Source organism: Trachurus japonicus, chromosome 10 (genome assembly GCF_045865225.1).
Source record: "Trachurus japonicus isolate A0001 chromosome 10, Traja_1.0".
In the NCBI taxonomy this organism is placed as follows: Eukaryota; Metazoa; Chordata; class Actinopteri; order Carangiformes; family Carangidae; genus Trachurus; species Trachurus japonicus.
The window spans coordinates 8,611,910-8,625,374 of record NC_140916.1 but is presented as its reverse complement, the minus strand read 5'-3'; the positions used below and the strand labels follow the sequence as shown (position 1 = coordinate 8,625,374).

Sequence of the window (13,465 nt, the reverse complement as noted above, 5' to 3'; positions counted from 1 at the left end):
CACTTTGCCTGGAAGGTCTGGTCGGTGCAAAATGTTAACAACGATACCAGAATTAAAGTGGTTTGGCCACATTTTGCAGAAGTTTTTCAGTGATAATAAATTTTTTGGTAAATCAATACAACTCAAAAGTGCAGGACTGTAGTGAACATTAAAGGGATAGTTCACCCAAAATTAGGGCTGCCACGATTAGTCGACTAGTCACGACTACGTCGACTATTAAAATCGTCGACAACTAATTTAATAGTCGATGCGTCGTTGTTTTTTTATTTTTTTTTATTTTGTTTTTCTCTCAAAACTGCTGCCGCACCTTCCACACACGCACCCACCGCTGCAGCCGCGCATCACACACACACATGCACTCACTCACTCAGTACACATAGGTGTTCTCTCTCTTTTCTCTCTCTACCGGTCTTGTCCCTCATCAAGCGGCACCGGTGTAACCCCCCTCCCTCCCCCGCCGCCGCCACCACCGCTCCTCTCCCCCTCTCTCTCTCTCCTCTCTCTCTCTCTCGTCTGTCGTTTTAAATGAGAAGCGCTACTAGGAGCGGTACCGCTGCTCCATCGTTTTAAATCACGGACTGAAAAACAGCCGTCCGTCATTTAAAAATAAAACCGCGGACTTATATTGGAACGTTACCGCGTCTGGTCACATCGTCCTGGTCACGTAATGAGCGCTCATCTTAACGAGCAAGTCTTCTCTCCCGGCGTAAAACTACGTCAATATTTTCCGGTAGCTTCTCATCACAGTCCACACCTTGCAGAGTTTGAGCTGCACCTCAGTTTCACTTGTTTTCATTTGACAGAGTTTCACACAGAACTTTCTGGTGGAGTCTTTCTATGTTTCTCCCTCTGTGACAGTAAAAAGGGAACATTTAATTTTTTTCAGACAAGACGATTGTCTTATAAACTATTCGATTTTTTTTAACAGAACGACTATTATTTACACTGAGCAAGTTATATTTGAATGACAAGCCTACCAAAACTTTATTATTGTGAATAATTCCTTAGTTTCAGGTGTCTACCTCATTTTATTTAAATGTAGCTATGTTTAATGCCAGAGACAAATGAAGGAAAGAAAAACCTAAAAAACCTTAAGTAGGCTATTTATTTTGGTGTTGTTAATGCCAGTGCCTTATCCTTATTTTACTCAGCTGTTTGCACTTTATGCTACAGTTAAAGCTGCATATTTCATTAAATGTTTAATGAACTATCATCTTAATTGTCTTTATTCTTAGTTAGCATATACCTTAAACACTTCAAGCTGAAAGCTAATGATGGTATATAAGAGCAGCTGCATGCTGGTGCGATAATCTGTATGTTTTACATTCAATTTACGTATGATCCGATTAGTCGACTAATCGAAAAAAATAGTCGGTGACTAGTCGACTATCAAAATAATCGTTTGTGGCAGCCCTACCCAAAATTCTAATTTCACTCATTATCTACTCACCCTCATGTCGACTAAGGGCTGGGAGAAGTTTCAGAGTCCTCCGTGCCTTCTCGGAGTTACAGCGGGGCTCGGCGCAGCACTGCATGTCCATGTGATGGTTGCGAACGGAGCTCACGTTTCTTGGTCAAAAAAGACACACCAAAAACCATCCAAATACCTCCATAGTGCTCGTCTGTAATGTCCCTCTTGTATTGAAGCCCCAACATGAGAAATTGTTCCGAAAAAAATTAAATATCTATATGTTTTAAGCTTGTTTGTAGCAGAAGCTCCCAGTGTTGCTCTGCCGGAATCTCGCGCAATTTGCGGAGCCGTGAACTGGGTGTCGATGCAAATCGCACGAGATTTGGACGGACCAGGAACAGCAGTGCTGGGAGCTTCTGCTACAAACAAGCTTAAAACATATACTTATTTAATTTTTTTCAGAACAATTTCTCATGTCAGGGCTTCAGTACAAGAGGGACATTACAGACGAGCACTATGGAGGTATTTGGGTGTTTTTTGGTGTGTCTTTTTGGACGAAGAAAAGTGAGCTCCGTTCGCAACCGTCATATGGACATGCAGTGCTGCGCGGAGCCCCGCTGTAACTCAGAGAAGCCACGGAGGACTCTGAAACTTCTCCCAGCCCTTAGTCGACATGAGTGAAATTTGAATTTTGGGTGAACTATCCCTTTAATGTCTACAAAAAGACCAGTTACAGTCAAGAGGCAGCCAGATGAATTGACAAGATCATACATATGTTTAACACAATACCAATATGAAATGTTTCAGTATCTAGATGACACCATGAATCAGTCTTCTACCATTCACTTTGTTCTTATGCCGCTCTCTGATACAACAACAAGTTTAATGATGATTGGATCTTCAAGCAAGGTAGCCTAAGTCTATTTTTAAATGTCTATCTTATTTTCTCACTTGGGAGGATGTAAGTGGCGGTGTGTGTCATTCCGGTGCGCTGGTGGTCTACAGTGCAACCTGCTGAGAGCCTGAGCTTAATGGATTTCAGCTGTGGGTGATGCATTAATTTCCAGCAGGAGATAAAGCTCAAAATCATCAAGAAAGAGAAAGTCATTCCCCCCTTTTTTCCTCAAACACCAGCGTGTCCTGAGGCTGCTCTGTGGGTGGAGAAAGTTGTGTCTGTCTCTTTGGCGTTTACAAAGCGGAGAGGGTTTCCAGAAGAACAAGAGCTGCTATGTAATCGTCACCAAATTGCAAACATGCATCCCTCCCAAGAAAAACAAACAGGGGTGTGTTGTGTTCAGGGCCTTTTGGGAGATGGTTCCCTCTCTTGACGAGTGCTGAACGCTGCTGCTGCTGACACTCTCATGTTTGCAGCTGATGTCTTTGAGATTTGTGGGAAAAATCCTGAGGTCACATCACATTATCGACACTAAAATCAGAAATATTGTTTTTAGAAGTGAGTAAGTAAATTTTATTTTACTTTTTTTAAACCTGATTCCCCCCTGATAAAGATTTGTATTAACATCCCTCAGGTTACAAGCCACGTATTAGATCTGACAGTGTTATGATGAGAAAAGGTGTTTGGTGACAAAGGGACAAGTTATGCAAGAAAAGAGTGAGACAGACTGATCAACACACTGCAACTGAATAAACTGAAGGAAATTAAAGTCCTGAATATTCTGTCTTATAAGGAAACCCTAAAAAGTGATGCACCTAGCTGGGGCTGTATCATGTCTTTTGAAGCATTGAAGTATTTTTTTTGTTTTTATGTTATTTTTTCCAGATTTAGAAGTGATTAAGAAAGAGACATGAAGGCCAGAGAGAGAGGAAAGCAGCCCTGGCTTGGACTTGTACCTGGGTCTCTGCAGGTAGGATGACACCATCATGATACCATCCTATGTTTGTGTTGGCTGGAAACAATTAAGTTTTTTGTAGGACTGACTTTGCAGCACATTTTGTTTATTTGTATGTTTCTTTAAGTTGCAGTGTGTTGAGCTCTCAGGGGTCAACGTAGTGTACAGCTCTTAAACACTTTGCAGCAGGACTAGAGATGACTGACCAAGGGTGTTGAATTACACTACTTACAAAAAGTTAGGGATGTTTGGCTTTTGGATTAAATTTCAGAATTCACCCAAAATGCACTATAACCTTTACAGGTGAACTTAATTTAACCTTCTCTAAACTTTTGAATGCACATGTTCAATATTGTGTATTGCTTTTATTGTTGTGTGGTGCTGGCTGGGACAAACAAATTTCCCTCCTTCCGGATTAATAAAGTTAATTCAATTCAATTCAATTCAATTCAATTTGTATACAGTCCTCTTCTCTCTCCCTCTCCTCTCCACGATGTTCAAATTTTGATTATCATGAGACCAAGACAACACTTTGATCAAAATGATCAAGTTATTGAGACATTGAGATTTTTAGCTTTAGTTTGAGATAAAGAAATTACCATTGCATCCTTCTACTTAAAAGGCTTTCATGATAGAATATCACGTAGTCTAATTTAACATAATAGAGAGTTATTATGAAAACATATTCAGGCACAGTATTCACAAACTCTGTAAGTACTGACAAGCTTGTTGAAGTGTGGGTAGTTCCAATGATCACAGTGAAAATCTGCCAAACCTAACACTTAAACCCCTCCTGCACTTTGATTTTCCCTGAAGAACATCATGAACATTCATTTTATTGTTTCACACTGAGACTGTGGTCTTGTTAGAGCCAAAGTATGCAGGCTAAGGCTTCAAAAAAAAAAGCACACTCCCTCTGGTTAAATTACTGTGTCAATACCCAACATGCTCAAGCGTCTAATCTCCCAGCGAATACCTGTAGTAGGAGTGTGCATGCATATTTGGCAGAGACGGAAAGGGGCTTTGATTTAAATGAAATGGTCTCAAAAGGTCATGACAATTATGGAAAATATGTACAGGTATGTCTTTTAAATTGCAAATTGCATGAAGAAAACATACTCATAATGTCACAAGCTGCCTGCGTTTTAATTTTATGCGTTGTAAGAGTGATGAATGACTTTTATTTTAAAGTTTCTGTCTCATCAGTGAAATCTCTCGAATGGACAAATCACAGAGAAAATTTACATAGAAAACATATTTATTGAAGGGTTGAAGCAATTTCAACAGTGGGGAGATTTGCACTCTACATAAAAACAAACTATTATTTCAGAGTAGATGAATTATTTTGCAAAGTACAAAGCATCTGTAGAGTCTCTAATAAGATGTGACTGCATGGAAAACTGAATCTGTTTGAGTTCTTTACTTTTCTCCGTCTCAGCAGTCGTAATCCTGCACCATAGTAAAAAAGAACGTGCAAAAACTCGACCAGGACTCGTTGCAGTACTCCTCTGCCAGCTTCTTGTTCGCAGGTTGACAGGATTTGTCAGTTTTGGGAGGAGCAGGCGGGGTGCCGGGCCGGGCCGTCTTCTTTTTCTTCTCCTTCTTCTGCGCATTATGAAATCTGAAGTGAGCATCCCTGGCAGCTCCCCGGCACATACCTGCTCTGATCACCGCCGCGCTCCCGTCCTGGCACAGATTCCTTTGCTTCTGCAGCGCCCTGGCGATTTGCTTCCAGTAGAGTTTGACATCGGAGGCATACTGCGGACAGAGCGACGGTTTAGCAACGTATTCACAGCTGGAGCTCTTGTCGTTCTTCTTGCACGTGACGCCGAGGGTGAGGACGTCGTCGCCCGTCGCGGCCCACGTGCACTCAGACTTGTCTTTGGTGACCAGTTTTCCCTTGACGGGCTGCGCGGAGGCAGCTTTGGATTGGCGTCCAGCCTTCAGCCCAGACTTCTCCTTGTTTTGTCCTCTGTCGGACCCTCGTCCCCTCCGTCCGCTGCCCCTCGAGCAGCTGCCCAACATCTGCTGGTGGCAAATGCAGGCCAGAACCAGAAGGATGGTGATATTGGTGAAGAAAGCCATGAAACCAACACAAAAGGCCCTGCAAGAGTATAAATTAGGATTAAGTTATCTGACCTCTAATCCCCTTCATTTCCCTCCTCACAAAGACTCATTTTAATCCCCCATTAAACCTGTGTTTTAGAAAGAAACAACTAGGTTTTTCTTATAGAAACATTTCGAGATATGATTCAAAGTGCTTTCAGGCATGACATGAATAGGCAAATAAGAGAGGATATACTAAAAGAGGCAATATAAATGTATGTTGATATTAAAATAATGAATTAGAATAAAATTGAATAAATCAGAAGGAGCAGCTGAGTAAAAAGTTAAGACTCAAAGATATAAATGAATAGCTCTTAATTTAATTTGGTTAAAGGCAGCAGCAAAACAATGTTTTCATCCTGGTTTTAAAAGGAGGTCTGTGTTGGAATAATCAGAGAAACAGACATGACATGAATACTGCGATACTATAATAAGTAAAAAATGACTATTACTAAGTAAATCGTCATATAGGATCAAGAAAATAGATGACAAGAAAACCACGGAAACTGTAATTTGTAAAGCACCACATACAGAGATTGAGTAGGTATTTAGATCATTTATAGAAGTAAAAGTAAAAAAAAACTAAAGTGAGTTCAAGTGTCACATTATGCAGTTACTCTTCTCTCAGAGTTTTATATGGTTGATACTGTTATTTATTTATTGCATTATTGGATTTTATTATGTAATATTGTAATCAGTCAATATGTAGACTGCATATAGACTAACAGAAAAGCACTGTCTGTATCCTTATGTGTTTTGCATGTAAAATCCTAAATCTGTGTTACAGTATGTAGTTAAAACTGCATTGCACTGAATTGAGTAAAGTGACTTCGCTACTTTCCATCATTACCTGACAGGACGTTTAACCAACTTTAGGATTATTACATGAACATAAAGGTTATAACACTACACACTACACACACACACTACACACACACTAATACTATGCTAATACCAAAGTGCGTATTAGTCAGGGATCATTAGAGAGTGACAGCAGATCAAACTGTGGTGACTTACCTGAATTTTGCAGAGTGAACTTCAGAACTGAGAGACTCCTTCACCTGCAGCTACAGTACAGTACAGTACAGTATGCTGCTGCACAGTGAGCCCTCCTCTTCGCACACTCACTCAATCTGCATGACTGAAGGGCTTAAAAAGTTTTTTTCCCTCTCTCTCTCTCTCTCTCTCTCTCTCTCTCTCTCTCTCTCTTTGAGTTGAGATTGGTAAACCAATGAGGGGGGTAGCCTTTCAGGGATGGTTTGAGTCAGATTACTGCTGATTGAAGTTTCTCAATGTGTTAAATTGTAATCAATGTAACAGCGGTCAAAAAAGTTAGTTATTTCTGTCCTACTTTCAGTCAAGGATTATTACATTTAAGAAATGGCAAAAACATATTTAGTATTTATAATTTATGTTGAGATATCAGGATTAGAAGTAATCTGTAGTGGCAGGTTGTGCTGCCTCCTGCAAGAAATCCCACCTCCTTTATGATAACTTTTTATTTTTTAACAAATACATATAACTGGACTTTTTTAAAGGCCTTTACTGGAGCATCTGGTACGACAGTGTGTTAAAAACAAAATGACTTGAAATATCTTGAAACATGCCAGATGTCCATGCAAGGAGAAATCACTCACTGAACTTGGAAGTGTGTGAAACTAAAGCAACAGAGACACCTAAAGGTCAAATACAATACAGCAGGCGATTCTTACAAAGTGAAAATAACAGACAGAACAATCGTTTATAACCATTTTACTAGTATTATAGTACTATTTTACGAGTTTCAACAGATATAATACATTGTACATAGTTACTGTAGGATAATTTCACATTCATCAAATCGTTTTTTATCAATAAGAGTATTCACTGTGGTGTAATGCAAATAGATAATATAAAAATAAACAAACATGAATACAAATAAGTCACAAAAATGGGTTGAGTCTTTGGCTTGATCCCTATATTTTTTGAAAATGCAGCATCTGCAGTAATATTCTCACAAGTTTTTTCCATTTCATATACTGTACATGTGTTTCATGCAGTAATAATAATGATAATAATAATAATCACATAATCAAGTCAGGTAGTAATGTTCATCCATCTTTGAAAGGATGTTTGGCCAAGAGTTTCACATTAGACCGGCTCTCAGTGGACGATGATGTGTGCAAGTTTCAGTGTTGGAGGTGGAGGGGTTTGTCTGAAAGTCACTGCAGTACCAACTCTCTCCCCTGCAGAGGGCGCTACAGTTCTTCTACCGCTGTGTCTCCCCAAGGACGTCAGGAGTGATCCTAATCAGAATTGTAGGTCTGTGGATACAAAAGAACATCTTGAATAAAGAAAATTAAAAGAAAGTTGAAATTATGCAAATGAATTCTAGAAACAAACACGATTCAAACCCTCATTCCACCACAGTACTGATGGATGAATCATAAAACACCATAATAAATAGAGGGAGTACCTTTCCCATTAGTTTCTGAACAGCCCAATGAAAAAGGAGCAGAGGCCTTGGAGGGACTTCCAACAGTACTGTCGAGCCAGCCTCTTGGCGTTGCTCTCCCCGGGGGGCGTCGGTGGTTGTGTAGTGGTTCTCGGCGTGGTCTTGACTCTTGGAAGGTCTTGGTAGGATTTCCTGGAAGTTTGCTTCACCCTCACCGAGTCTGGACTGGTAGGTGCAGGGCCAGGCCGAGGTTGAGTTCTCCCAGGCTGCACCGCTGGTCTCGCTCCCGTCCTGAAAGAATCGTCCGACCGAGAAAAGGACGCAGATAAAAACACCATCTGGGAGTCGTTGGTCGCCTTCCTGCACATGTGTGGCAGGATCTGCCTCTGGCCCTGGCAGGCGTTGTGGAGCTTTCTGAAGTCCCACATCATCTGGACAAAGTAGTGTCGGGGGTTTTTGTTGTAAGAGCGGCAGGTGTAAGGCTTCCCCTCGTAGTCGCACCAGTAGGAGCGCTTGCTGCTCTGACAGGACAGCCTCAGCCTGGTGTACTCCCCGTGGCCGGTGATGATCATGGTACACAAGTCGTTAGCCTTGGTGTTGAATTTGATGGGCTCATCCCAGATGTTCTGTCTCCTGCTGGTGTTGCTTTGAGCCTCATCTGCCCAGAGGCAGCAGGCGAGCAGCAGCAGCAGCAGAGCGCTGGCCTTGGTCCGCATGGTGTCAGATGGATGCTGAGCGTCAGAGGAGGAGAGTGGAACTGCTGGAGCTGAGGGAACCTCCTGCTATTTATTGGCCAAGCAGACAAAGAGGGAATTCAGGATAGAGGGAAAAAAAAACCAAGACTAAAAGAAACTTGCTGTTCAGGAGGAGGAGAACAGCGACATCAGTTAGAGCTCTCTGAAGACCACATGTCAAACCACCTGCTCATGTTTACCCAGGTGTTATGTAAAAACAGAACATACTGTTATCAGCTCCAGAAGATGTCAATTATGTAAATTGTACCTTATAGAGCATTTTCTAGTTTGACGCATTTTTATCGGCAGGGGTTTTTTATGTAACCATGTGAAACGTCAGATATGTCAGTGGCCACTAAATGTTTGTTCAGTGTATCTCAATTAAAAACATCATGTGACATGTCTGAGATGATAGCAAAGTGAGCGAGCGTCTTGAAGCCCTCAAATTCTTTCTTGTTTTTAAAAGGCAGTTGACGCTCACAGCTGTGATTGTAACCTATCATTTCCCTCCAAACATAACCAGCGAGACTGCTCAACCACAAAGAAATGTGACTTGAAGGCACTCACACATAGCGGACAAAGTTCAGTGTGGAGCATGGTAATTATTTTCTGCAGGTAATTAAGAAAGAACAAGAAAAGCCTATATTTTACGTGGGGGGTAGGGTGGGCATAGTTGTGGGGCCTGAGAGCGGCCAGATAGTGTGGGGTGGGGCTGGTTATGTCTTTAGTGCCTTTATTCCCAGGCCAATGGAGAAAAAAGGTCCAATTGTCAGCGACATAGAGCCAAGTATCAACAAATCTGGAAGTGGTTAACTTTACTATGATATTGTCTTTGCACAACCAACACAAGGAGCAACCTAATGTCCATGCATTTACATCTACATTGACAATCAGAATTTATTACTTATTCTTTATGTGAATAATTTGGTGTTTGGATTCAGACTGAAAGGAAGCTCCTCAGTTGTCCTTGTTGTCCTTAGCTAAACAACAAATTTTGCAGTGTTTTGTATTAAAACCTTCACTCTCCTGATCCCCAGAGTGTTTGTCTTCCCCTAAGATCGCAGCATATTCACCAACAGACTGTGTAATGTGAGTATCTCGACATTAATAACCAGTGCAATTTCATATTGTTTTCCCTATGTGCAGCAACATGCAACACAGGAGAACTGACACATAGGATAAACTAGGAAATATCAACATTAAAAACAAGATCTTCACTTAAAATAACTCATGTTTGAATAGCTGAGAACTTGTGGATTTGCCTAATGATAACACACGTCATGTGAATGAACTTTTTCCCAGCCCCCTCCTATACAGTCCTTATCTGACTATTATCATATGGCTCTGCCGTTAAGCTAAAGCTCGGTTGTACATCCAGTAATGCACAAGTTGTGCAGAACTGAATGTACAGAGACTGGTGGAGAGCTGGTCGAGTTTATTCACATATTGTTTGGTTCCTATGAAAACCTCAGGACAAAGCTTAGGGAAGAAGATAATCACCTCCTATTGAAAATAGCTGACCCAGTGTAACGCAACCCAGTGGCTTATGGTCACAAGTGGCAGCACCACATAAGAATGTGTAGTTTAGTGTTAAAGTCTTAAGATACCCAGGACACCACTTTGTCATACACATTTCTCTGGTTTTCGCTCAATAAAAAACACAATTTATTCATAAAAAAATCCTTTTATGCTGTCGACCGACAATGCCCAACCCAAGAAGAATTTTACTCAAAACTGCACTGTCTATTCAGGACTATATTTATGATGGCCGAACCCTAACCCTACAGGAATTTCTAGAAAGGCACTAAAATATAAAAAAGAAGAATGCAATGAAATAACAACAAACTGAAGTCCAAAGTTTATTCACAATTTATACACTCCTTTTTTGTCACCACCACATAAAATGTTCCTCTTCAGTGGCTCCATCGCTGCCCAACTCTGGAGCACCGCAGTTCAGACCAGTTACCGTATCTGTCCTGCCAGCATCCGTCCGTCCAGGGTTTGGATACACAATAGCTAGTTTAAGCACTTAGTAAAATCATACCCCCCTTTTTTTTCTCTCTCAAGGGTCACATCCGGACTCTAGCAGACAAGAAAACTAATGATAGTCCTGTCAAAGTGTTCACACAGCTGCTTCAAAAAATATCCATCTTAACAAGAAACTGGGGACTGCAATGAAACGAGTAAAAAAAAAAAAAGAAGAGAAAAAGACAAAAGTGAACTAAGCTTTGCCAATGCAGGGCATTTTCAAGTAGCACTAAGATTAAGAAGCTTAATCCAGAAGGCAAGTAGTTCTTCACTACATGTGAAAGCTGTTGACAGTGTGTGAAACTGTGGTTTATTTAAAACAATGAACATTACTGTACCTAAGCTATCAACAGTAGCCTAATACCAAAAATCTTATGTAGCCCAACTATAACATATAAACCACCTGTGCTATGGTTTGTGAGATATGAGTCCATAATGTCTTCATAACTATTTTGCAAATGATGATAGAGTAACATATGAATAGGGTTAGTTTAATAGCTGTAGCAACTAGCTAACTAGCTGGACTGTGTTTCTGTGGCCATTGTATTACGGTAATGTAAATATTTAAATTTGGGGTAGTTCAGTTAGGTTACTGTGTGAAATGCTGGTGTTTTCAAACACACTTCTGACAGACGACCACTCAATTGAAATGTTCCCCAAACCTGTATGGATGGAAAACTTTCCCAGTAGTTACTGCTAAATGTATAATAAACTAAATGGCGAGGATGACTTGGCCTATGTACCAATGCCACCTTAAAATTTGACATGAGTAAATATTGATTAATTTGACATATTGATCTGTAATGTAAAAGTAATAGCAAAAATAAGTTTGCTAGCTGTTGCGATTAGCCTATCTGGCTAGGCTGAATTCCATTAGCATCACCAAAAAACACTGTTTGAGTAGCCTGTGGTTGTAAATATTGAATGATGATATATTCCCACTAGTTTTAGCCTAAATGTTTATCGTCAGAGGATTAAATAGCATCGAAGTTATTGCAAAAGCGTGTTAGCACTATCTTAAAGTTATCAGATGAAGTAATTCATCTGATAGTATTATTTCAGCTTGCAAACAGGTTGTTGTTTTTTTGCACTAGCTGTCCTCAAGTTGCTCTGCTGTTGCACTGTTCAAAAACAATGGCAAGACATTTAAAAATAACTTTCAGTGTTAAGATGGACATCATTTTTTCACAGTGTGCATCAACACTAGCCGTGTAAAACCATTAAAAAAAAAGAAACATCCTTTAAGCGTTCTACTTGATTGACAGCGCTCACTTTTTCCATGAATGGATTGTCTACCTTCTCAGCATCGTTACTACGCTGACAGCAGCTGCACATCTAACCTGTAAACATGTAGGCGAGGTGGGTGGGATAACTGGATTGGCTTGCCTGATGCGTTTGAGATAGATTTCAGCATATTTCTCAGCCAAATCAAGCAACACACAGCAGCTGTTGAATACATTCATTTAAATGTATCCATAGCTACTGTGTGTTTTTTCATTTTAATACAAAAAAAAAAAGCAGAAACAAAATAAGCACAGAACTAACAGAGCGCTAAAAGACCTGAGACCTACAGTAACAAAAAAAAGAAGATTTGGCTTGAGAAAGTAATTCTCCACTTTGAAAGTACTGTATCTATGAAAGCAAGATAGATCTCAGTAAAAATGTTGTGTTAGTGAACTCAGCATGATAGCTTGTTTTGTTAATATCAATTCATCACCTACGTTTGTCATGGTTTGTCCTACTTATATTTTATGAGTTTATTTTGACATTTAAAGGGAAAATCCACCGAAGGATTTAAACTGTTATAAAAAAAAATGCCACAATCACAATGATAAATAGGTCGGCTTCAATGACAGGATGCTGAACTCAGGAATTTTTGCAACAGATGATAATACTTTTTCCTCTTAAATGTGAATGAAAATAAGAAATTATATATTTATACACATTTTTTTAAGACCATGAAACAAAGAGAAGCTTGCAGTCTGGGGGTTGTGCCTACTGGAGCGCTTAGATGATCCTTAGACAAGACAGGCAACAAAAAGTAATAAAAGTATTTCTGTTGCGTACAGTAAAAATATAAATGAAATGTTTTGTTCGACCTCTGTATTTTGGATATTTTAAGTTTTCAGGTGTCAGTTACTCTTTGGTTAAATTATCTCTCTGGTCTTTCTGATATTACTTAATCTTAAAGGGTAACTGTTTGGAGGCATTCTGGGAAATGTAGTAAATTATTACCTGGCACAAATGTAGATGACACAAGTTGAGTGTCAATGGGTTATGTTGTATGGAGAGAAGCGCTATATGATGAATTAAATCCATACTTGGTGACTTCTAACTGTGTAAAAACATCGGATGGTGGATTTTCCCTTTTAATGAAGGAACATCTGTGTCAAAATGCCGACGTGAAACATAAATCTGAAAGGCAACTTTTCTGTTTATCTGCTCCGAACCAGCACAGATGTTAAAACTCTGGATGTTTTTTTTATATTGTAAACATTTTTTTTCTTTTTTTTTTTTGAAAAAGTCATGCTAAGTTTTCCTCCATAATAATCTCAAAAATCCACCCAGGAACAACTTGTTTTTTCTTCTCCTCCTTCATCATCTTTTTTTGACCTAGCTCATCCATTTCTCAGTCATTAAGGTACCACACACCCACCAACTCATACAGACTGCAGTTAAAGTGGATGTGCCTTTTTTTCTTCTTCAGTAAAACAGTGAAACATCCATTTTAAGTGCATGAGGAAAAAAACAAACATTTCTTCTAGCAGCTTGCCGTAACCTTCAGGTGACCTGTCAGCCACTGTTTTCTTAAGCACAAACAAGTACATTAAAATGAACAACAGGCATCACATTTATCGTCATGTCCTCTTGCTGAATGTGTTTTCAGCATGGTTTTTTGTGT

The 13,465-nt window shown here is 39.8% G+C and overlaps 2 protein-coding genes across 3 annotated transcripts; both read right to left on the bottom strand.

The window, feature by feature from the left end:
• Nucleotides 1–4,549: 4,549 nt before the first annotated feature.
• fgfbp1a (fibroblast growth factor binding protein 1a) lies at nt 4,550–6,454 on the bottom strand. Its single transcript, XM_085788691.1, has 2 exons — nt 6,385–6,454; nt 4,550–5,365 (listed from the first exon to the last, which is right to left on the bottom strand). The coding sequence occupies exon 2, from the start codon at nt 5,344–5,346 to the stop codon at nt 4,696–4,698; it is 651 nt and encodes a 216-aa protein (XP_085644817.1). The 5' UTR covers nt 5,347–5,365; nt 6,385–6,454; the 3' UTR covers nt 4,550–4,695.
• Nucleotides 6,455–7,403: 949 nt separating this feature from the next.
• Nucleotides 7,404–8,716, bottom strand: fgfbp2a (fibroblast growth factor binding protein 2a). 2 transcript variants are annotated; one of them, XM_085788690.1, is made up of 2 exons: nt 7,823–8,716; nt 7,404–7,690 (listed from the first exon to the last, which is right to left on the bottom strand). In XM_085788690.1, exon 1 carries the CDS (start codon nt 8,515–8,517, stop codon nt 7,831–7,833), a length of 687 nt encoding a protein of 228 aa, XP_085644816.1. In that variant the 5' UTR covers nt 8,518–8,716; the 3' UTR covers nt 7,404–7,690; nt 7,823–7,830. The 2 variants fall into 2 exon arrangements, with proteins under 2 accessions (XP_085644816.1, XP_085644815.1); XM_085788689.1 differs by having other exon boundaries at nt 7,407–7,670; nt 7,823–8,706.
• Between the last annotated feature and the right edge of the window lie 4,749 nt (nt 8,717–13,465).

Coding starts and splice junctions, on each gene's coding strand:
- fgfbp1a (XM_085788691.1), bottom strand. CDS start 5,346: ATGGCTTTCTTCACCAATATCACCATCCTTCTGGTTCTGGCCTGCATT.
- fgfbp2a (XM_085788690.1), bottom strand. CDS start 8,517: ATGCGGACCAAGGCCAGCGCTCTGCTGCTGCTGCTGCTCGCCTGCTGC.